Source organism: Capra hircus, chromosome 13, assembly GCF_001704415.2.
Source record: "Capra hircus breed San Clemente chromosome 13, ASM170441v1, whole genome shotgun sequence".
In the NCBI taxonomy this organism is placed as follows: Eukaryota; Metazoa; Chordata; class Mammalia; order Artiodactyla; family Bovidae; genus Capra; species Capra hircus.
Window position 1 is genome coordinate 27,522,933 of NC_030820.1, and position 22,582 is coordinate 27,545,514.

General features: G+C 45.9%; 1 protein-coding gene across 5 annotated transcripts in view; it reads right to left on the minus strand.

Annotated features, from left to right (window-relative positions):
- The window catches only part of BEND7 (BEN domain containing 7), an 85,049-nt gene extending 71,916 nt beyond the window's left edge, over window positions 1-13,133 (minus strand). For 3 of the 5 annotated variants that reach the window (XM_018057123.1, XM_018057122.1, XM_018057125.1), the window contains exons 1-2: window positions 12,642-13,128; window positions 10,167-10,250 (exon numbers count right to left, since the gene is read on the minus strand). In XM_018057123.1, coding sequence (XP_017912612.1) covers window positions 10,167-10,250; window positions 12,642-12,702 — 145 coding nt within the window. In that variant the 5' untranslated portion in view covers window positions 12,703-13,128. Of the gene's footprint in view, window positions 1-10,166; window positions 10,251-12,641 lie in introns of all 5 variants that reach the window. The other 2 variants (XM_018057124.1, XM_018057126.1) reach the window with 2 other exon arrangements.

Sequence of the window (22,582 nt, forward strand, 5' to 3'; positions counted from 1 at the left end):
AGAAAACCTGCTCGGCTTAACAAACCATCCCACTCAGATCAGCTGATAACTGGAGGCAAAGTACATTTCAACAGGTTTTAACATGGTACTCATTTATTCAAAATTAGCAACCCAGAGTCTACTTGTCACCAGGTATTGTGCCCTGGGAACAGGAAACTCAAAGTCTTGCCCTGCAGGAATTCAAGCTCAGACTCGAGGGTCAACAGAGATCTCACAGACAAGGCAGTTAAGTAGAGGTGATGGCAGGCAGGGACCAGCACTACAGTACTACAAAATTTCAGGGATACCTTCACACGGTGGGGTCTAAGTCTCCAAGACCCTGGGGGCAGGTGCAGGAACACACACAAGGGCATCCTAGTCTTGAGTTCAACTTTAAAAGGGGGCTAGCTATTAACTTAATAGGAAAGAAAAAAACATGTAATGAAAAGTAACCGTGGACCTCCCTGGTAGTACAGTGGGTAAGAATCCACCTGCCAATGCATGGAACACAGGTTCGATCCCCTGTCCAGGAATATTCCACATGCCTCAGAGCAGCTAAGCCTGTGCACAGCAACTACTGAGTCAGCACTCTAGTGCCTGTGAACCACAACTACTGAGCCCTCGTGCCTGGAACTCCGCAACAAGGGAAGCCCATGCACCAAGCCCACAATGAGGAGCCCCAGCTCTCTGCAACTAGAGAAGGCACGAGCACAGCAGTGAAGACCCAGCACAATCAAAAATTTTTAAATAAATGAAATTAATTACTTTAAAAATTATTTTCAAAAAAAAAAGAAAAGTAACTGTTCTGTTGGGTATTTTACTTCTGACATGTGAGGTCCAGATAACTCCTGAGATGGAGATGTATATTTTCACCTTGTGATGCCAAGATGGGAGCTTGGAGGTAAAAGAGGTGAATGATAAAGCTTCAGAGTAGCTGATCTCACTATTTTTAATTTGAAGTGGAACTCCTTGCTCATTCACTGAGCATCCTTGGATGTTTGTCATGTGCCCAGCATGGTGCTGGAAAGTGGGGACACAGGAAGAGAGAGAGAGAGAATTAAACTGGCAGTGCCTTCACTTTGGTAGAAATGGTGTGGAAGGAGATGGGAGGGGAAAATCAAAGGGACTGCCTGGAAGAAGCAACGTCAACTTGTGTCTTCAGGGATAAGAGACAGCCAAGCACGGAAGAGGGAGCATGGTGCAGGTACAGGGTTGCAAGCAGAGGAGGTGGTCAGTGCAGGCAGTAAAGAGGGGAAGCGAGGTGGCTGCAGGAGTGGAAAGTGGTTTGGAGTGGCTGGAGCATAGGAAGTGGGAAGAGCAGTGTCAGGAATCAGCCTGAGGCAGGAAGGTGACAGATCCTGTGGGATCTTAATCTGTCTTCTGAGTCCTGATCTTAGAGCCAGAGACGATAGGAGGTTCAGCTGGGGGCCGGGGAGAGTGGATCCTCCAAGGGCCCTCCAAGCGCCCCTGTGTCAATTAGCACGGGTCCCTGCAAGTGTCCTGCTACTGTGTAACCTTCCTTTACAGGTAGCGTTCTCTCCAATACTGTTAATAATAACAGATGTGCTGCGTAAATGTCCTAGGTCTATTTTTAACTTTGAGATGTGAAACACACTGTTCCCCGGTCTTTTTTCCCCTTATGAATGACCATACTCTTTCCCTCCAAAAGGAAAAAAAATCCATATTCCTATGGGAACCAGGGAGGCTAAACTGTTAAGACACCTCCTTAGAGTCTGTCCCTTGTGAAGATTTGTTTTAGTGATGTGGTGGTGATCGGTAGGGGGAAAGCCAACTCTTAAACCCCACCCCAAGTTTCACTCACAGGGCGGTTGCTGAACCACACCGAGCTTTTAGGAGAAACAGAAAGAGGTGTGTGTAGACGCAAGCATCGGGGGTGGGGACAGGGGACCCAAACGGGACAGTTCCAGGGTCTGTTGCCATCTGATGCATGGATTTTCTTAAATGCAGGTAGGAAAACCTGCTGCAAGTGGGGCCCAAGAACCAGTTGGTTCTAAACATGGTCTTACGAACAGGGCAGGACCATCTTCAGCTCCTTTGTAAAGTTCTGCCAAGATCGTGGTGAATTACAGAGCCAGCAAAACATATGTTATTTTTCAATTTGGGTTTTCAACATGTGTTGCTTTCGTATGTGAGTGCCTCTCCTTTTTTGTCTTTACTAGATTTGAAAAATAAAAAATTAGGTTTCAAGTTGTCTCTCACCCATCAACATCAGAAACCCCCAATTTCTATGTTAGTTTAATATACGACCAAAGCTTCTTTGGTTAAATGAGACATGTCTTTGGCTCACTGCTGCTGCGGCTGCTAAGTTGTTTCTGTCGTGTCCGACTCTAAGCGACCCCATAGATGGCAGCCTACCAGGCTCCTCCGTCCATGGGGTTTTCCAGGCAAGAGTACTGGAGTGGGTTCACTAACCATCTCTAAAATCTCAGGATGGTGCTGTATTTTAAAGCACATCTTCAGAGTCCTACAGAATTGTATCCGTGTCCAGTATACTCATGCACGGAGATAACATGGATTTGAGTACCCATCATGTGGGGTACCTATTGTATTCAAACAAATCACTGTGCTAAGTGGTCTAAAGCAGTGGTCCCCAACCTTCTTGGCACCAGGGACCTTTTTCATGGAAGATGACTTTTCCATGGACCGGGGGCAGGGCATGGCTTTGGGATGATTCAAGGGTATTAAGCTTACTATGCGCTTTATTTGTAATCTAATGCCACCGCTGATCCAACAGGAGGTGCCAGTGCATGGCCCAGAGGTTGGGGACCCCTGCTCTAAAGGATTCAAAAAAGAGTTCAGGTCCCACTTTCTCTGGGATCCTCCAATGTACAGGAGGAGAGGTGGGTTAAAAACAACCAGAGTTCAACGTGGGATGTGTTCAGGGTGACATGAAGCACAGTAAAGGCACGTACAAAACAAGGAACTATTATAGGCAGTCTGCGGTAAACGCTATAGGACAGCGGTATTTCTGTTTAGTGCTGAAGTGCCCCAAAGAAAAGATTACCTCTAATTCAGAGAAAAAGGGGACAAAAACAAATGCAGTGTTTTCTAGTTTGAAAATGTGTTTCACCGCAAAGGATGTGTTGAGTGCTGTGGGAGCACTGGATGAGGGAGTTAGGATCTCTATTAGCATTTCATTACAGACGATAAAACTCTCACGAGTCTGTCCGAGGTGTGCTGAACTGTTAACCTGAGATTCAAACCAAGGCTTCACCGACCACAGTAGGCATTAAACAAACCTGAGTCTCTTTCTTCCCAAATGGGTCCCAGGCTTCCCATCGACCAAGCTTTTGGCCACGCTGTTCCTTCTACCTGCACTGGGGCCCCCTTTCTCACCTGAAATCCTACTTTGCTAGGGGTAGGGGGGCAGTGGGGCCCAGGGAGATGAGTTACATCGAAGTTGAAGATGGAGATGGAGATTAGGGGCAGACTGGATACTCAACACTAAGTTAAGGGGTTTCAACTTGACCCTAGAATCCATGAGAAGACAGTTTAGTCTCTGAGCATGGGGTAAGATGATGAATTACATGTTAAGATCAGCTTTTGTGAGCAGAAGGCGGGGGTGGGGGGTGGGGGTGGGGAGGCAGCTCTGGCACAGAGAAAAGAGGACAGAATGAGGTGTCAAAGGATCCGATTTTAAAGCCTGGTCAGCTACTAATTCGTGTGACTTTGGGCAAGTCGCTGTCATCTCTGAGGTCAGCTTCCCATTTGTATTCATCTAAGGGACGTAACACCTACCTTCTGGAGGGGTTGTAGTATTAACTCAGTGATTAGTGGAAGTATGAGACAGCCTAGCAGCAAAAGCTCTCAAACTTCAGGCAATAAAGTGAGTCCTCTCCAAGGACGACTAAGCCTGCGCCCACAGCCACATAAGCGCAGGTACTTATGAGCACTTATGTTTAAAGAAGCCACCAGTCCTTAAGGCTCCTCAAGAGGCTCTCAGATTGGACTTTGCTTGTTCTTGTTTTTGAAACCATTTCTGGACCCACAGTAGAACCAGACATAGCATCAGTGCTGTAGGAATTCTCCAAAACCATCTGAACCAGAGGCTTTCCCACGATGCTGAGGGTACCCTGACCGTTCTGCAGAGGCCAGCAGAGGAGATGGGACATGGGACAGGTGCTCAGGACCTCCTCCACCTGCTCCTGGCTGCTCTGCTCCCCTCCAAACTTTGTATCCCTGGGAGCTCATTTCAACAAGCTTCCCATGTGGGTAAGAGAGTTTTGGAGACAACAGACCCTGGTTTGGATCCTGGGTCTGTCACTGAGTTACTCCGTGAAAACCTCAAATTTCTCAAAGTGGGAATAATAATACTTTTGGGGGACAATTAATGGGATAACATGCAAAGTTCTCCACATGGGGACTTCCGTGGTGGTCCAGTGGTTAGGACTCAGGACTTTCACTGCTGTGGCCCTGGGTTCAATTCCTGGTTGGGGAACTAAGATCCCACAAGCCTCAAGGTGTGACTCCCTCCACCTCCCCCCCAAAAAACTCCCAAAACAAAGTTCTTAGCATGGTACCTGGCACCCAGATAACTTGGTGAATGATACTACTCTGGTTGGCTGGATTCCTAACTTTAGGAGACACTTCGAGATTCGGGGGACCCTGGCTGGCTGTCATCGAGAAAGCCATTTAAATATTCAAAACATCAGAGATCTCGACCCTGCTTGCTCAGCTTGGCTACTGCACCTTGAGCTTCGTCTTCTAAAAGCTGTTTCACAGAATCAACATTAGAGAGAACAGCCAGCACAGCACATAACCGGATGTGACTAAACAAATGAATGGGACCAGACACCTGAAAAGACATGTTTCACATCTACTATTACACTAAACCTAGGACAAAATCTAGATATAAAAGGATTTTCCAAAATGTTTGCTACTGTTATGGATAATAAATTCGTTCTTGCATTAAAATACTTCCTAAAAGTGCCCTGATGCTGGCTGAGGTCTCTCCAATGATCCCTGGATTTGCCCGGCTCAACCAGGCAGAGGGAAAGACCTTGGGACAGGAGTCCTGGGTTTAGTCCAGGATCTGCTACTTATGAGCAAGTCACTTAACTCTGAGCTTCAGTTTCTTCCTCTGGGCAATGGGAATAATGACATCCACCCAAGCTACACACAAGTCCGTTGTAAAAGTCATGAGATGGAACTTCCCTGGTGGTTCAGTGGTTAAGAATTCACCTGCCAGTGCAGGGGACATGGGTTCGATCCCTGGTCCAAGAAGATCCCACATGCCATGGGGCAACTAAGCCCACAAGCCACAACTATTGAGCCAGTGCTGTAAAGCCTATGCTCTATATCAAGAGAAGCACCACAATGAGAACCCCATGCACCACAACTACAGAGTAATCCCCGCCTGCCAAAACTAGAGAAAGCCCACACCCACGGCAGCCCCCTTCCCCCCCCAAAAAAAATCAGGGGATGTGACCTCCCTGATGGTCCAGTGGTTAATTAACACTCTGTGCTCCCAATGCAGGGGGGCTGGGTTTGATCCCTAGTCAGGAACTAAGATCCCACATGCTGAAACTAAGAGTTTGCATGCCTCAACTAAAGATCCGCATGTTGCAACAAAGATCGAAGATCTCAGGTGCCACAACTAAGACCTAGTGCAGCCAAAAACAAAAAAAAAATCATGACAGCTGGGCCAGTACTGTGCAAACTTCAGAGCGCAACCCTCACTTAAAGTCTGATTATAGTGATACTGAGCTCTCTTCTGAGGCTCCCATCACCTCTCCCACCTGGAATCTTCTCCAGCTCCCCTGCCTATTCAAACCCTCCCTGAGGTCACAGTGTCGCCTTTCCCGCATTCTCCACCCCACCTGCAATGTGATCCTTTCCTTCTAGCTCAGCTTTTGCCCTAAAGGCTCACGTCTGTCATTTAACACACACACATGCTGTGCTGTGGGGTGTTCCCAGCTCACACAGACTGGTGAGCTCCCAGCGATGGCACCTGACCCTTGGGAGACCTGTGGCAGCCTCCCTGACACCTCTAGTGAAAATTGCTCAGTTGCGTCCGACTCTTTGCGATCCCATGGACTATAGAGTCCATGGAATTCTCCAGGCCAGAATACTGGAGTGGGTAGACTTTCCCTTCTCCAGGGGATCTTCCCAACCTAGGAATTGAACTCAGGTCTCCCGCATTGCAGGTAGATTCTTTACCAGCTGAGCCACAAGGGAAGCCCAACACCTCTAGTCTTGTCTACAAAACACAGATAGTGAGGACTCTTAGAGATTTGCTCGGAGGGGTAAATGAGACCCTTCTTGCCAAGGACTCAACTCAACGCTGGGCACACAGGAAGTGCTCAGACTATGGCAGTTGTTCGGATGACTGAATTTTGCTTCTTCACTGTGTCCTGAATTTGTTCAACTGGATTTTTTATATTTTTGGCTGCACCAGTTCTTAGTTGCAGCATATGAGGTCTTCACTGAGGCATGTGGGATGTAGTTCTCTGACCTGGGATCGAACCCAGGCCTCCTGCATTGGAAACACAGTCTTAACCACTGGACCACCAGGGGAAGTCCCTGTTCCGCTGGATTTTAATCATTGAGAGCAGGATCCCTGTCCTATCCACTTCTTTGGTTGCTCCCAGTACCACTCCCATTTCAAAAAAGTGCTGAGTTTTTCATATATTCTCAAAAAAAAAACAGAAAAATCTGTTACATTGATCAAAAGGAATTAAATTTTCTCCAAAATAGTACTCAAATCTTCATAATGGCCCATCACGGCCAGCCGGACAAGGTGCATGTCCACAGGGTAATCTCTCCTGACCCTGTCAGCAAGTTAAACATGTGGGAGGGACGCACAAAAAGCTCACAGTCAAGTTGTTCACACCACTGAGCAATCCTACCCTGCTGAATATGCTGCCTTAGTCAACAGCCTAAAAATATCCCAGGGAAACTGATTTGAGGTGGGAACCTCTGCCAAATTCTGGCGCGCTCTCCTTCCCTGAGGCATGAACTGTGTAATCTTACAGGTGCAGATAGTATCAGGTATGACACATGGACATTTGAACACAGAAAGTCCCATGCAGCATGCCAGAGGCCCTGTTTAAGGAATGTGTCACAGGTCAAACAGCTTCTGCTGTTTTGCTAACAATCTCCCTTGGGTGTCACAACCTCATGCAGAATTCTACACCACGATGAGTAATATCACGGGTGGACTCAAACCATTTACAAAGCAAACGTGACTGACATTTGCATAAAAGAACTATAACCTAAAAAAGTTCACTTTACGACACCATCAACAACAGAACTGTGTTTCATACGTTATCAGTAATTATTCTCAATTACTCTAGAAATCAGGTTTGCATAATCGTTTGCTCTTCTGGTTTTGTTTTTTTCCAAATTGACCTGAAGATCACAAAATAGAAATGTTCTATGGAAGCCATATCCCACTTTCCCCAGAATGAGCAAAAGACTGAGAATAACCCAGGCACTTTCATCCTGTTCCATCTTTTGTCTCTTGATGTCTAAGGCCTCTGTGACCAACAGCGACTTAGAAACTTATCGCAAGCCTGGCCTTACAATGATGTTTTCTTACCTTCCTGGGCTCAAGCTAGGAAAGATGAAGCCAGGCCTGCCCCTTGGAGAGTTTGCCTCTTACCAAGTCCCGAGCACTGGCGCCTGCTTGCTCTACACCCTTCACTCTCTCGTACCCGGAGTCCACCCGCTGTATCGCATCCTCACCCTTCTCCGAGTACCCAGCAGACAGGGGGAGCAGCCTGCTGTGTTGGAGATGAACTAAACCAAGGATATGATGTTCCTTTTTTATGATAAATGTACCTCTTTCTACTAATTGGCAAGTTCTTCCTTTCAAATGGCTAGATTGAGTGATGCTTTGATATAGAATTCCGACTGATCGAGTTAAGGGAACTGAAAATACAGGGTTCTGAATAAGTGGAAGGAACTGAACAGAGTGCAGTCCAGGAATATTCTCCTCCTGGGTCACAGCACCTCTCTTGACTGTGAACCTTTTGGGTTCTAGACCCTCAGAACAGAAAACAGGTGCTGAGAGCGGTGCTGGCCCCAGCCACAGTCTCTGCCTGGATGGAAAGATCCACACACCTTCGGTGCTTGCTGGTGGAAGAAATGTCATCATTCCCCTCCTGTTTTACCTCTGTTCCAGCGGTCCCCTACCTTTTTGGCACCAGGGACTGGTTTCATGGAAGACAATTTTTCCAGGGACTGGGGCAGGGAGATGGTTTCAGGATGATTCAAACGCACTCCATTTGTTGGGTACTTTATTTCTATTATTATTACATCAGCTCTACCTCAAATCATCAGGCATTTCAGATCCCAGAAGTTGGGGGCCCCTGCTCTATTTAGTACACATTTGACTTCTCAGTCCTTTGCCACCCACCCTTTCTCTTCCTTCAAGCAAGATCAAGAGAACCCTCAACTGCCTGGCTTCCTTGTTGTTTTAACTAGCGGTATCCTGAATCTGAGCACCCATCTTGCTTCCAAAAGACCTACTATGTGTAAAATAGATAGCTAGTGGGAAGCTACTGTACAGCACAGCGAGCTCAGATTAGTGCTCTGTAATTACCTAGATGGGTGGGATGCAGGAGGAGGTCCAAGAGGGAGGGAATATATGTATACATTATAGCTGATTTACGTAGTTGCACTTCCCTGGTGGCTCAGATGGTAAAAAATCTGCCTGCTATGCAAGAGACCCAGGTTCGATCCCTGTGTTGGGAAGATCCCCTGGAGTAGGGAATGGCAACCCACTCCAGTACTTTTGCCTGGAGAATCCTGTGGACAGAGAAGACAGGCGGGCTATAGCCCCTGGGGTCACAAACAGTCAGATACAGAGCTAACACTCACTTTTTCACTTTTCACACTAGAAATTAATAAAATACTGTAAAGCAATTATCTTCCAATTGAAAAAAAATTTTTTTAATGACCTATCAACTCTCCCCAGAGACACGGCCATTCTGGCCCTTGCTTTCAGTGGCTCTTGCCAGGATTGTCTCTCACTTCTGCTTCCTCATGGGGCACCCAGCTCTCACACAGCCACTCAGGCTCTCGGAGGTGCTGGGAAAGGGTACCGTGGAGGCCCAGTGCCATGATTTGTCCTCCACTCCGACCTCACAGGTGCTTCATCCTTAGTGGCAAAATCCTAATTTGTTTCATTTTTGGTTCCTCTGTCCATGGGAATTTTCAGGTAAAAATACTGGAGTGGGTTGCCATTTCTTTCTTCAGGGGATCTTCCCGACCCAGGGATCAAACCTGTGCCTCTTCTGTCTCCTGCATTGAAGATGGACTCTTTACCCGCTGAGCTATCGGGGAAGCCTTTTTGGCTTATGGTCTACAAGTAACAAACTGCATGGGCAAGGCCCCTTGGGTACAGTTTCTGTACTAAAAACCACACGTGGACAGAGCGGCAGCATTTTAGAGAACCTACTCATCCATCACGCAGTTCCTCTTGTCGGAGGGCCTCCAAGGTGCTGCTTTGCTCCACTTGACCCTGGGGTGGCTCAGGAAGGAGGGTGGTGAGAGCACTGGCCTCCCTTCTCTGACATGGTGCGAAGTGAGCACAGAGCTGGGAAGATGAACAAGGAGCGGCTCCATGATCACCAGTCCTACCTAGAGGTGGTTCAGCGGACCATCACACTTTCCTTTTCCTTCTGCTTTTTGGCTGGAGAGTTAATTTAATTTTTTCATGGCAGGATTAGCAATCAGGCCACAACGGTGAAGGGACATTATCATCAGACAGCATATTAATTCTCTACCCCACCCAAGGAGGAGGCAAAAACCAAACAAATAGCAGCTTTCTGGAAATTGAATTTCTGTTATCCAGATGTCAAAGATGTAATACCCCAATTACACAAACTATTGCCAATGAAGCATGCCAGCGAATATGCGATGTAAATGGGGTGAACACAGAGCCACAAAACTGCACGGTCAGCTTCTGGCTCCGGGAGTGAGTGATAATTAGCACTGTGTGTAGACACTAATAAACATTTATGTCTGAAATTACAACTTTTAGCCATGTTAATAAGGGCTCTATTGGCAATCTGTAAAATAAAAGGTCTTGAAAAGAATGTCATACATTAAGCGGTGGCAGACATTTCCCATTCTGGCACAATCTTTTTTTTTCCCCCCTTCCCCCTAATTGCAAATGGCCACACTGTTTTGCTGAGAAATTAATTGACATAAGAACCTACCTAAAAAAATGGGTTGTGTCTCTTTGGCCTCCCCATTAACATCGCTGCTGAAGTCTGAGATCTTATAGACCTCATGGTGATAATCTGGGGTGAGAAAACAGCCAAAAATTAGAATTCTAATGACCTGCAAGATATGAATAAGCAAGAAAGGCGAGAATCTCATTATATACATTATGTGTAAGCTACACTTTATAATTTTTTGAAGTTCATCACAGAATTTGCAGTCACTGGTAATCTCTACTGCTCTGCTTACTCTGGAGAAGTACACAAACTTGAAATTATTATTTTGACTTTAGAAAACAGCTCTGCTTGATCACACAGTTTTCACAGGAAATTTAGTCCACAGATGCCAATTACATACCACGCTTCTTTTCTTCCAAATGACAAGTATTTTTATAAGGAAAAGAAAAAACCTTGCCCAATCATAGACCAGGAGAAGATTCCAAATTTATCTCCACAAGCTATTTGCATGAGTAGATGATAGTACGCTTCAGAGTTACCTGGTACTCTTAGTTTATCCAGAGAAATCCTAGCCTTTGAGCAGCTTGCAGGCAAGCACACATGAAAAATACTGATTTGTTACTTCAAATATAGTATAATTTGGAATAAGAAAGCAAGTCTTGCATTCGGCTACCACACTTCAACATACAATCGTTTAAGTTCTAAAAATGCACCTGCAGAGCAGAGAGAAAAATCAGACCCGTAATTTTTTTTTAAAAAAAGGAAAAAGACAGACTTGCTATGTCAGTCAGACTTTAAAATACAGTATTTTACAAGCTTCTCTAAAGAGGCTACTGCACTTTGGCAACTGTTTCCAAAAAGTAGGATTGCTTAAGTAAGAAACTAGACAATCCTTCTTAACAGTGATTCCCTTTTGGGGGCCTTAGCCCTCCCAGAACAAGGTCTGCAAAACTTATCTCACTTTTAAGATAAAGTAGTAAGTTCCATAAGTTTGAGCAAACTCCAGGAGATAGGGAAGGACAGGGAAGCCTGGCATGCTGCAGTCCATGGGGTCGCAGAGTCGGAGGCAACTCAGCAACTGAACAACAAAGTAAGTTCCCTGAGGTCATAAATAAGAAAGCCACCTAGATTCCAGAATGAATCAGATAGACCAACAGGCCAGTCACAAATGGAGGTGCTTTTAAAGTACAAATGACTGAGTAATCAACACTGCTGGGGAAAAAAAAAAAAAACTGTACAGAGTAAAAAGCAAAGCCAAATATTTTGAATATGTACAGCTACGCCAGACTTTTTTCATCAAACAGTATCCAAACTAAATCGGAGTTAACAGATAGGAGTAGATCTTCAAAATGTCTATAATCAAAATCAGTTTCAGACTAACTGAAAGCAGGCTTTATTGAATCTACACCATAGTTAGCTTAGCTGGAAATTGCAATCGCCCTCTAATTTTCATCAGCTAACATGTGACTTCTCCAGGTTGTTAAAACAATCGCCTTGCTCTCTAGTCTGATGCCAATGCTAGATACTACAACAGAGGAACAAAGTGGACAGGTTCTCTGGTTTGGTTTTGACTTCAAGCTGATTTAAAGACGACACTTCAACAGGATTATTCTAAACTCAATATTACGACTTGTGACATGACAGGGAGAAAAAGTCACCTGCCTCTAATTTAAGGTGACACGATGCATTTTGATAGACATAATTTTTTGTCTGCCCTTACATTATCGTTTTATGAAAAGTCAAATCAGGAAAAATAAAGACTCTTTAACAAGTCACTGAACACAAGCAGGACTATTCAACTTTCCTCTCCCCTAATAAAATAAACCGAAGTCCAGAGACCGCGGTGTACACCTGTTAAATCGTCAGCTACCGGCTGGATTTTTTGTTTTTGTTTTTGTTTTTCTTTTTAATGATAACTTATCTGACTGTTACGTGATCTATTCGAAAACATCTTTCCTGCCCAAATGACATATCCGGGAAAGATGCTGCATGTCAACAATTCTTCTCTGGGCTTGGACACCTAATGAGCTTCTTTCTCGATCTTACAACAGCCACCACCACCTTTTCTCCTTCTTTTTGTAGGAGGGGGGCGGAAAAAGCAAACCAACCCCAAACCACCACGACCATTGGTCCGGGTGGGTGTCCGCACGGCCTCATGGAGACGCGTCCTCCCCCACCCGGCCGCCAAGCCACAGGAGAAGAATACCAAAGAAGGCTCCCCGCTCCCCAAGTGTCATTGTTTGCTAATTTCCTGATGTGCCCTCCGACTTGTTTACGCGGAATCACATCCTGCCTCCCCCCCTCACCCCCAGCCGCACAACTTTCCTCGCCGCCCGGCGTGTGTGCGGCCGAAGCCCGACTCGGGGAGGGGACCCGGGGGGGTTGGGGGGGTGTACCAGGAGCCCCGGCCCTCGGAGTTGGCCGCACCGCGGGCCGGGGGCTGTTTACGCGGCGGCCAAGTCCTCCCTCGGCCGCCCGCACGCCCCCCGCCCGGCCCGGCCCGGCCCCGCTTACCTCGGTTGACCAGTTTGAAGCTCTGGGATTTCCTGCTCCGCTTCCTCTCCGAGAACTCCATGGTGCGGCGGGCGGGCAGGGCAGGGGCTGCGGCCGGGGGCGGCCGGGCGGAGGGACAGAGCGAGCGGCGGCCGAGGCGGCGGCGGCGGCGCTGGCTCTTGTCACCCGGCAGCGGGAGCGCGGGGACCAAGGTCCGTCTCTTGGATCCGCAGGGGGGAGGCACAAGCAAGGGAAAAACCACTCGAGCCCGCCCGGGGGCTGCGGCCGGCGGGGCCGGGCGGGAGGCGCTCTCCCGGGCGAAGTTGCCCCCTCCTGGCCGCCGCTCAGCTCGCCCCCCGACCCCGGCTCATCCCCGGCTGCCGGGCTAGACGCCGCCGGAGCCGAACTTTCCGTTGGGGAGCGAGTTGGGGGCGGGGAGGGCGGGCCGGGGCTGCCGGCGCCCTGGGCGCTCGCCGCGGGCCGGCCTGGGTACAGCTTCGGACGCGGCGGCGGCGGCGGCGAGCGCGGCCCCGGGGACGCGGCGGGCGGGCCGAGGGCGGCGGCGGCGGCGGCGGCAGGGTGCGAGCCGGGTCGGGGCGCTGACCGCCCCCGCGGGAGGAGGGGCGCCGGGAGGAGGCGGCGCCGCCGGGACCCCGGGGCCACCTGCTGGCGGAGCGCGGCCGCCGCCATCCCCCGGGGCCCGGGCAGCCGCCACCCACCGGCCTGGCCGCGCGGCGCCCGGAGGAGGAGCCAGAGGCCGCGGCGCAGCGCCCTCGGCCCGGCCGGCCCACCCGTCCCCGGGGACCGCCGGCTCTGCCAGGCGCTGGGATCCCGACGCCGGGATCCCGACGCCGGTGCCTTGGGGGCCGGCGAGTCGGGGTGCGGCTGCCCGGGGGGGCCTGGCTCCCGGCTCCGAGCTCGCCTGCATCTTCCCGGGGCCGATCTTGTTCTCAACGGCTCTGGGTGTCGGCGACCCTTCTAGCCAGCCCACTCCTCTCGCCATGAGATTCAGGGTGTCGGAGGGCCAGACACTGGTTTCAGGCAAGTTTTAGGGGGGAAGAAAAATCAACCAAAACCCAAAAACTTACCCATCTGAGCTCTGCAAGGAAAAGAGATTTTAGAATTTACTGATCAGACGAGTATGGAAAAGAGTGAGCTTCAGTTCTTTACTCCAATGCGAGGAGGGATGTAGGAAGATTGGGAGTTAAGTTCAGGGAGAGAACTTCGAATGTGGGGCTTGGAGAGGGTGGATAGGGTGAGCAGTGCGACGTCAGTGGGTGCCCCACCTCTCTTCTGACTCTTAGGGAAGACATGGCCAAGGCAGGTGCAGAGGGCTCTGCCATTGGGTGTGCTAAAGCCAGAATAATCGGCAGGAATGGAAAGCTTGTGTTAGTTTTATATTGTATTCTTGTCTAGGGAGCTAAGAGTACTCCATTGCTTTTTCAAAACAACTTTATTGTGGGAATGGAAGAGAATTCTATACTAGCGGGGACTGGCAGGTCAGAAATGTGATCTGATAAGCTTGAAAAGTACCGCCACCAAACTGGTCATCTCTAGACACAAATACAAGGAGAGTAAAGAGATGGACGTCGGAACCAGCAGTGTGACTAGTTCAAGTGACCTCAAAAGAGTGGAGAGGAAATAAAGGGGGAGAATATGTTGATAAATGTGGTAACACTGCCAGTCTCATGCAAATGAGGAGGCAGCTGCTCAGGACTCACTCTTTTTCCTTTTTTATAATTTTGTGTATTATTTATTTTTGGCAGTACTGGGTCTTCCTTGCTGGGCAGGTTTTTTTTTCTAGTTTTGGTGCTCAAGCTTCCCTTTGCAATGGCTTTTCTTGTTCTGGAGCACCAGCTCAAGGGCTCGGTAGTTTCAGTTCCCAGGCTTTAGAGCACAGGCTCAGTAGTTGTGAAACTTAGTTGCTCCGCAGCATGTGGGATCCTCCAGTATCAGGGATGGAACCCGTGTCTCCTGTATTAGCAGGCAGATTCTTGACCATGGAAATACCAAGGAAGCCCCAGGATCCGCTCTTATTTAACAGGGACACCTAAGAGAAAGAGGTAAGTTGGAGGCAACCTGCATAAGCATATTCACACCAGGAAATCAAGGAACCAGATAACCCATCAAACAGCAGAAGCAGAGCCTGGTATACCTTCTGAGGTCTTATGTTAGGCTGTATGTATATATGTAATAAGTGGGGAGGCTGGTTTCAAAGTGAGAAAAAGGACAGTTCAGGGGGCTTCTCTGGTGGTCGGGTGGTTAGGACTCCACGCTTACTGCGGGAGGCTCAGGATCCATCCCTGGTCAAGGAACTATGATCCCGCATGCCAGTGCAGCAGGGCCCCAAAAACAAAGAGGAGTGTTCCTTCTGTTCCCTAAAATGAACCCTTAAATAAGAGGTTTTTAATCTTTTGCTCACTGTCTCCTTGGAGATTATATTCAGAGTTCAGGGCTCTTTCCTAGAAGATACGTGTAGGACAAACAAAATTGTATACATTTTTTGGAGTTCTAAAAGGTAGCAGAAAGGATTAAAGTGATAACAAGGATTGGTCAACTACTCTATTTGGTTTTCTACTGTTTTGTTTTGTCTTTAAAACCATGTACCTGAAGGTGTTTTGAAGCTTTCTAAAGAAACAAAGCACCTGATTCTGTCCCCTGGGCAGAGACCCTTTCTTTCTTTTTTTAGTGCCTTTAAAAATGTTATTCCAGAAGCCACAGGCTGAGGACTGTACTGATTGAAGGACGTTCAGGATTGTTCATGCCTTGGAGCATAAAATGAGACTTTATTATGTTTGCTATGATAAAATCGTTGAAGGTACCATACCAAGAAGCAGATCCCTAGGGGGATATTAACAACTTAGCATTTTCAGTTCAAGTGGGAATATGAATTCCGTTTGCTGAAGAAAATATTTTGTATATAGTTAAAAAAAGATATTTCATTGTGATAATGTTTTAAAATAATGAGTGTTCTTCTTGACCCTTCTTCCTGGCTCAACAGAAATGGTCTATGAGCAAGTTGGGCTACTGAGGCCATAGATCAGGCCTGTCCCTATTAACAGGTAGAGAAAATCAACAAATATTTGTTTATTCTCCACATTGTACAAATCACCATGCCTTTATATAACAAAAAAAGGTAATATATTCAAAATTACCATTAATAAAAGATTAAATAAGAGGGCTTCCGTGGTGGCTCAGTGATAAAGAATCCGCCTGCCAATGCAGGAGATGCTGGTTCAACCCCTGGGCCAGGAAGATCCCCTAGAGAAGGAAATGGCAACACACTCCAGTATTCTTGTCTGGGAAATCCCATGAACAGAGGAGCCTGGCGGGATACAGCCCATGGGGTCCCAGAGAGTTGGACACGACTTAAGCGACTAAACCAGAACAAAAGATTAATAATGATGTTTAATTAGAGATTGCTTTAAGTGGTAGATATTAGTTGCTTGAGCTGCCATACAAAATGCAATAGATGAAGTGGTTTCAACAATTGAAATTGACTTTCTCATGGTTCTGAAGACTAGGAGCCCTGGATTCAGGTCTGGCAGAATCAGTTCCTGGTGAGGGCTCTCTTGTTGGCTTGTAGACAGCTGCCTTCTCACAGTGACCTTCTCACGGTGGAAAGAGTTCTGATCTCTTATAATCCCATCATCAGTGCCCCACTCTCTTGGCCTCATCCAAAACCTGATTACCTCCCAAAGGCCCTACCTCTTAGTACCATCATGTTTGGGGGTTGAAACTCCGATGTTGAAACATAGGAGTTTGGGGGCAGGGCACATAATTCAGTTTGTAGCAGTGTTTTGTTTGGTATTTGGTTTGGTTTGGTTTGGTTTTTTTGCCTGCCGTGCAGCAGGCAAGATCTTAGTTCACTGACCAGGGAACTTGTGCGCCCTGCAGTGGAAGTGCAGAGCCATAACAGCTGGACCACCAGGGAAGTCCGTAAAGTATGTTGTTTTTGAGTTTTTATGTAGGGGTGTTCTGCATAATCCTACAGGAGATGTATTAAGGTCATTTCTCTGTCTCAATCGTTCAGGTATCCCCAAAGATTTTAGAACCACAGGTTCACATATTATTAAATCTCAGGGAAAACTGGTCAAATATTTCATGACTTCAGGTAGGCCAAATATTTTATCATATGACCATTCTAAAATTCAGTTGATTATAGATAAAGATTAGGTTTTAATCTCTGATATAGGCAGGTAATTTGGCCAGAGAATATATAAGCAACTGTAACCCTAATTTTTAAAAATCCTTTTCTGAAAACTCTGTCCTGAGAAGAACAGTGTTAAAAAGATCTCCATCTTTATTTAGAGCCCTGCTGTCCAATAGAAATATAATGCAAGCCATGTATGGAATTTAAAGTTTTCTATTAGCCACATTTTTAAGAAGTAAAAATGAGTTAAATTTATTTGAATAATACATCTTATTTAACACAATATATTAAAAATATTATCATTTTGATATGTAATCAATATAAAAATACTCAGTGATACAATTTACATTTCTTTTTCTTTGTACACTATTTTGAAAATAGTGTGTATTTTACACTTAGAGGACAAACCAATTCAGATTAGCCAAGTTCACATATTTAATAGCCACATGTGGCTAGTGCTACCACATTAGATGGCTCAGATTTCCAGGAACTATATGATTTGAACCACACTGTGTGCATATATAATGACTATAACCTGGCTGTTATATATGTAATAACCCTCAAAAAGGAGATAAGTGGGATAGTATTATGGCTTGAGGCTGTTTATAATCTTTGATTGGAGTCTCTGGAATTGAAAATCCTGTCAGTTGATTCTGGAATCCTTCAGGAAGATTAATAAGTATAAATATGAACTTTTCATTTTGTGACGATCACCCATCAGAGGGGTCATGGAAAGAATAGAAGTAAGCCTTACTCTAGACTCAGTTTATCACTTTGTGGCTGGCATAACTCAAGTTTCCATTTTCATTTACTTCATGGATTTTAGCAATTGTAACTTAGAGGAGGTAGTATTTGTAAGAGATTACTTAAGTGAAAATGAGATCTTGAAATGTGCCACCAAGAACATTGCCGTATATTTATATGAGGCTTCTTATATAGGAACTCAAGAATACTTATACATTATCTAATGCTGTTAATTGCTATCGGAAGTTGATAGGTATTAATGTCCCAAATTTGCAAATGAGGAAAATCAATTTTCATGAGGTTGTGTTTTAGTGAAGCATGAATGCCATATAGGTTTCCTGACTCTTAAGTGTGATGCATTAACCTTACTTACTTTCTGCCATTTCTTTAAAATAAAAATTTAATGTTTTTTAAATGAAGATCTAACATATATAGTAAAGAACATAAATCTTAAGTGTTAACTTCAATGAATTTCTTTTACTTATGTCTACATCCCTATAAAACCACCCTCTGCCAGGTTAAGATCTAGGACATTTTCAGCTCCACTGAGGTCCCTCCCAGCAGATAATCTCCCAAGGACACCGTAAGTCTAACTAACCACTATCACCAGAGCTTGGTTTCCTGTGTTCCTGAACTTCATATAAATGGAATCATACAATGCGTATCATTTTGTATCAAGCTTTTGCTCAGCATTAGGTCTGTGAGATTCATTCCTCTTGTTGGGTACAAGAGTTCATTCATTTTCTTTGCTCTATATTATTTCATTATGTAAATATACTGCAATTATTTTATCCATTCTACAGTTGATGGGTATTCTTGTAATTTTAGTTTATGTCTTTAGGTAGACATAAGCACACTGTATCTTGTGTATATGTTCTGTTCATGAGTGGAATTTCTGGATTAGAGTGTGTGTGTATTAATGTTTGGCTTTAGTAAGTATTATCAAATAGTTTTCCTGAGTAGTTGTATCAAAGGTTGTACAGTGGTAAAGAATCTGCCTGCAATTCAGGAGACTTGGGAAACTTGGGCTGTATCTCTGGGTCGGGAAGATCTCCTGGAGAAGGAAATGGCAACCCTCTCCAGTATTCTTGTGTGGGGAAATCCCATGAACAGAGGAGCCTGGCTACAGTCTAGAGGGTTGCAAAAGAGACACGACTGAGCACGCACTCACGCACTCTCACCTGCAGTATATGAGAGTGTTAGCTATCCCATATCTTCACCAACATTTCGTGGCGACTGGAGCATAGTGGTATATTTTTGCCTCTTTGGGATTTTAATTTGCATTCCCCAATTGTCCAGTGACACTAAGTACATTTTCATGTGCTTATCGGTCAGTTGGACATCCTTGTCTTTCACAAGCCTGTTCAAGTCTTTTGGCCATTTAAAACTTTAATTTTATATTGGAATATGGTTAATCAACTATTAATGGGCTTCCCAGATGGTGCTAGTGGTAAAGTACCCGCCTGCAGATGCAGGAGATACAAGAGACACAACGACTTCAATCCCTGGATTGTGGAAATCCCCCCTGGAGAAAGGAATGGCAACCTGCTCCAATATTCTTGCCTGGGAAATCCCATGGATGGAGGAGGCTGGCAGGCTACAGTCCAGGGGCTTGCAAAGAATCCAACACACTGAGCCCATGCAGCACATGCTTAATTAATAACAGTGTGTTAGTTTTAGGTGTACAGCAAAGTGATTCAGTTATATTATACATATACACGTATCTATTCTTTTTCAAGTTCTTTTCCCATTTAGGTTATTAGAGAATATTAAGCAGAGTTCCCTCTGCTATACATTAGGCCCTTGTTGGTTATCTGTTTTAAATATAGCAGTGTATATACATCAATCCCTGTCTCCCAGTCTATCCCTCCTTCCCACCCTTCCCTGTCTGGTACCATAAATTCATTCTCTAAGTCTGTGAGTCTGTTTCTGTTTTGTAAATAAGTTCATTTGTATTTTTTTAAGATTCTGCTTATAAGCGATATATGATATTTGTCTTTTTCTTCTGACTTCACTTAATATGATGATCTCCAGGTCTAACCCTGTTGCTGCAAATGGCATTATTTCATTCTTTTTAATGGCTCATTTACCAGTTGTTGGTCTTTTTTCTTTCATTTGAAAGAGTTCTTTCTATATTTGGATATAAGTCCTTTGTAGAATATTATTTTGCAAATGTCTTCTAATCTGTAGCTCGTGTTTTCATCCTGAATGTACTTAAAATTCTGAATTTTAATGACTTCACTTTCACATTTCACTTTCATGCATTGGAGAAGGAAATGGCAACCCACCCAGTGTTCTTGCCTGGAGAATCCCAGGAATGGGGGAGCCTGGTGGGCTGCCGTCTATGGGGTCGCACAGAGTCGGATACGACTGAAGTGATTTAGCAGCAGCAGCTTTACAGTTGACCCGTGAACAACTCCGCAGTTAGGGACACTGACTCTTGGCATGGTAAAAAATCTGAATATAACTTATAGTCCACTTTCCACCTATGCAGTTCCTCTGTATCCAAGTTTCCACATCTGAGGATTTAACCAACTAGGGGTCATGCATTACTGTAAAACTTACCACTGAAAACACTCCAAGTATAAGTCCGAAAATACTCCAAGTATAAGTGGACATGCACAGCTCAAATCAGTGTCGTTAAAGGATCAATCATGTAGATCTTTTCCAGTCACATAAGAAACTTAAACTTGAATTTTTCAGTGTGTTAGTTTCCTGAGACCGATGAAATTACCATAAACTAGGTGGCTTAAAATAATGGTAATTTATTCTCTCCTAGTTCTGAGGGTCAGAAATCGGAAATGAGTCCCTTGAATGGACCTGAGCTGGCGTCACAGTTCAGGTGGCAACGGGGGGCTGTGTGCCCTCCCGAGGCTCTGGAGGGGATCTGTTCTTGGCCTCTTTCTGGGCCTCACCTCTGCTAGCTTCTGGAGGCTGCAGGCATTCCTTCGCTTGTTGCCATGTCATTTTGATCTCTGCCTCAGTCTTCACGACACCTTCTCCTCTGTGTGTGTGACGTCCCACTCTGCCTGTCTCTTTTGTTTATTTATTTAGCTGGCTGTGTCAGGTCTTGGTTGCATCATGCCGGACCTTTCACTGTGGCACCCAGACTCTCTAGTTAGGGCACACAGGCTCCAAGGACTAGGACGGGGGTCTTTCCGAGATCCAGTTTTCAGTCTCTTGGTCATATGGACTCCAGAGTAACTAAGCTTCAAGACAAGACAGTAGTATTACAAAGTCCCAGCTGGGAGTCGGGAGACTTAAGTACAACTGTGCATGTAAATTTTTAGTGTCTCTGGGCCTCAGTTTCTGTATCTATAGGAATAAAAACATATGCCTTATCACCTCTACAGAGCTGTTTGGGTCAAATCCTGTGTGAAAGTGATCTAAAATATTAAAATCTATGGTGGTGTGTGGTTTTGTGCATGCTAAGTGGCTTCAGTCATGACAAACTTTTTACAACCCTATGGACTGTAGCTTCTAGGCTCCTCTGTCCATGGGGGTTCTCCAGCCAAGAATATTGGAGTGGGCTGTCCTGCCCTCCTCCAGTGGGTCTTCCCCACCCAGGGATCAAACCTGCATCTCTTCTGTCTCCTGCACTGGCACTTTACCACTAGCGCCACCTGGGAACCATACTTGAGGAGGGGCATTTGAGTACCTTCCCCCTCTAACACTATTATTTTTTGCCATTGAGTGAGATTCTAGGTAAGTAAGTACTTCCTGTGGCATGAGTGGTGCCCAGGCCACAGGGCAAGTTAACCTGAATTTTCTCCTAAATGTTTGAGACAACTTAGCGTGGAAGTTTGGAGTGTGTCCTCTGGTTCCAGATCTCCTGGCTTTGAAGCCCAGCTCGATTGCTTCCCACCAGCAGCATCTTGGGCGGTTCATTGTTTGATATAGCATCCTCCCAGCACTGTATCTGAGGACAATTTAATGTGAAGGCTTGGTAATTAGTAGAAGGCGCTGAGCTACTGACCAGGGTAAAAAGCATCCGAGGGCTACAGAGGCTGCAACCGTGACGTCTTGGCTGAAGGAGAGGGGACAGTAAAGGGACAGAGGACCAAGGCAGGGGCCACCCCAATCCCACCCCTAAACCCAAGGCTAAGAGTTGGCCCCCTTCAGCGAGGCTGTGGCTACCTCATGTGCTGCAATCCGTGGGGTCGCAGAGTCAGACACAACAACCAATGACAACAACAACCTCGTGTGGGGGAAGACATTCCAGAAGGTGGGGCCAGAGCTGGACTGCAGAAACTGTCCCCAGTGAGGACAGAGTGGCCGGAAGTGCAGCTGGACTCCTCCAGGCTGGCCACCAGCCTCCAACATCAAATACCAGCCATGGAGGGCCAGAAGGTGAACAGGATGTCTTCCTGGGGTGGAGGTGTGTCCCTCTGGCGCCCTCTGTTGACAGCCTTGCATTCCACCAGCCTCCAGCTCAGAGAAGGGAGAGTTTGGAGCTGGGAGACACAATACATTGGTAACTGCCAATTATTCAATAATGCTCTTAAAGCCTGATGTTATGAGCTGGAAACTGGGGGATAAGACTTGTAACCCCCAATATAGAATTACTGTAAAAAACAGTAATTTAATTAACACATAGAAATGCCCAAATCAGGGACTTAAACAGTCCAGGCCAGCTATTCCAACTGGTTCTTATTTATTACTTTATCCCAGGTCCACATCATGAGCTGATATCAAGAGAAAAATGAGACACTGTCTCTGCCTTCATGAGCCTTATCTTCAAGACCATCATTAGATGGACAGATCTTAGATGCTTCCCAGTTACCTTTAAGGACTAACACTATCTTAAAGCCCATCTTTAGGAAATTAAAGAGCTTTTCCCCATTCTGTATTAGTTTTAGGGGGGAGAGTTAGCTCTGTTTAACGGAAAAGTACACATGGTATCTTTCTGTTTTGTTCCTTAACCAGAGAATCAGTGCCAAGCTATATCTTCAAGCTGTATTCATTAGCTGTCTATTCTGTGTCAGGTCATATCTAGGTCCCCTGGTTATAGAGGTGAGCAAGACAAAACAAAATTTCTGTCCACATGGAGTTTGAATTCTAGAAG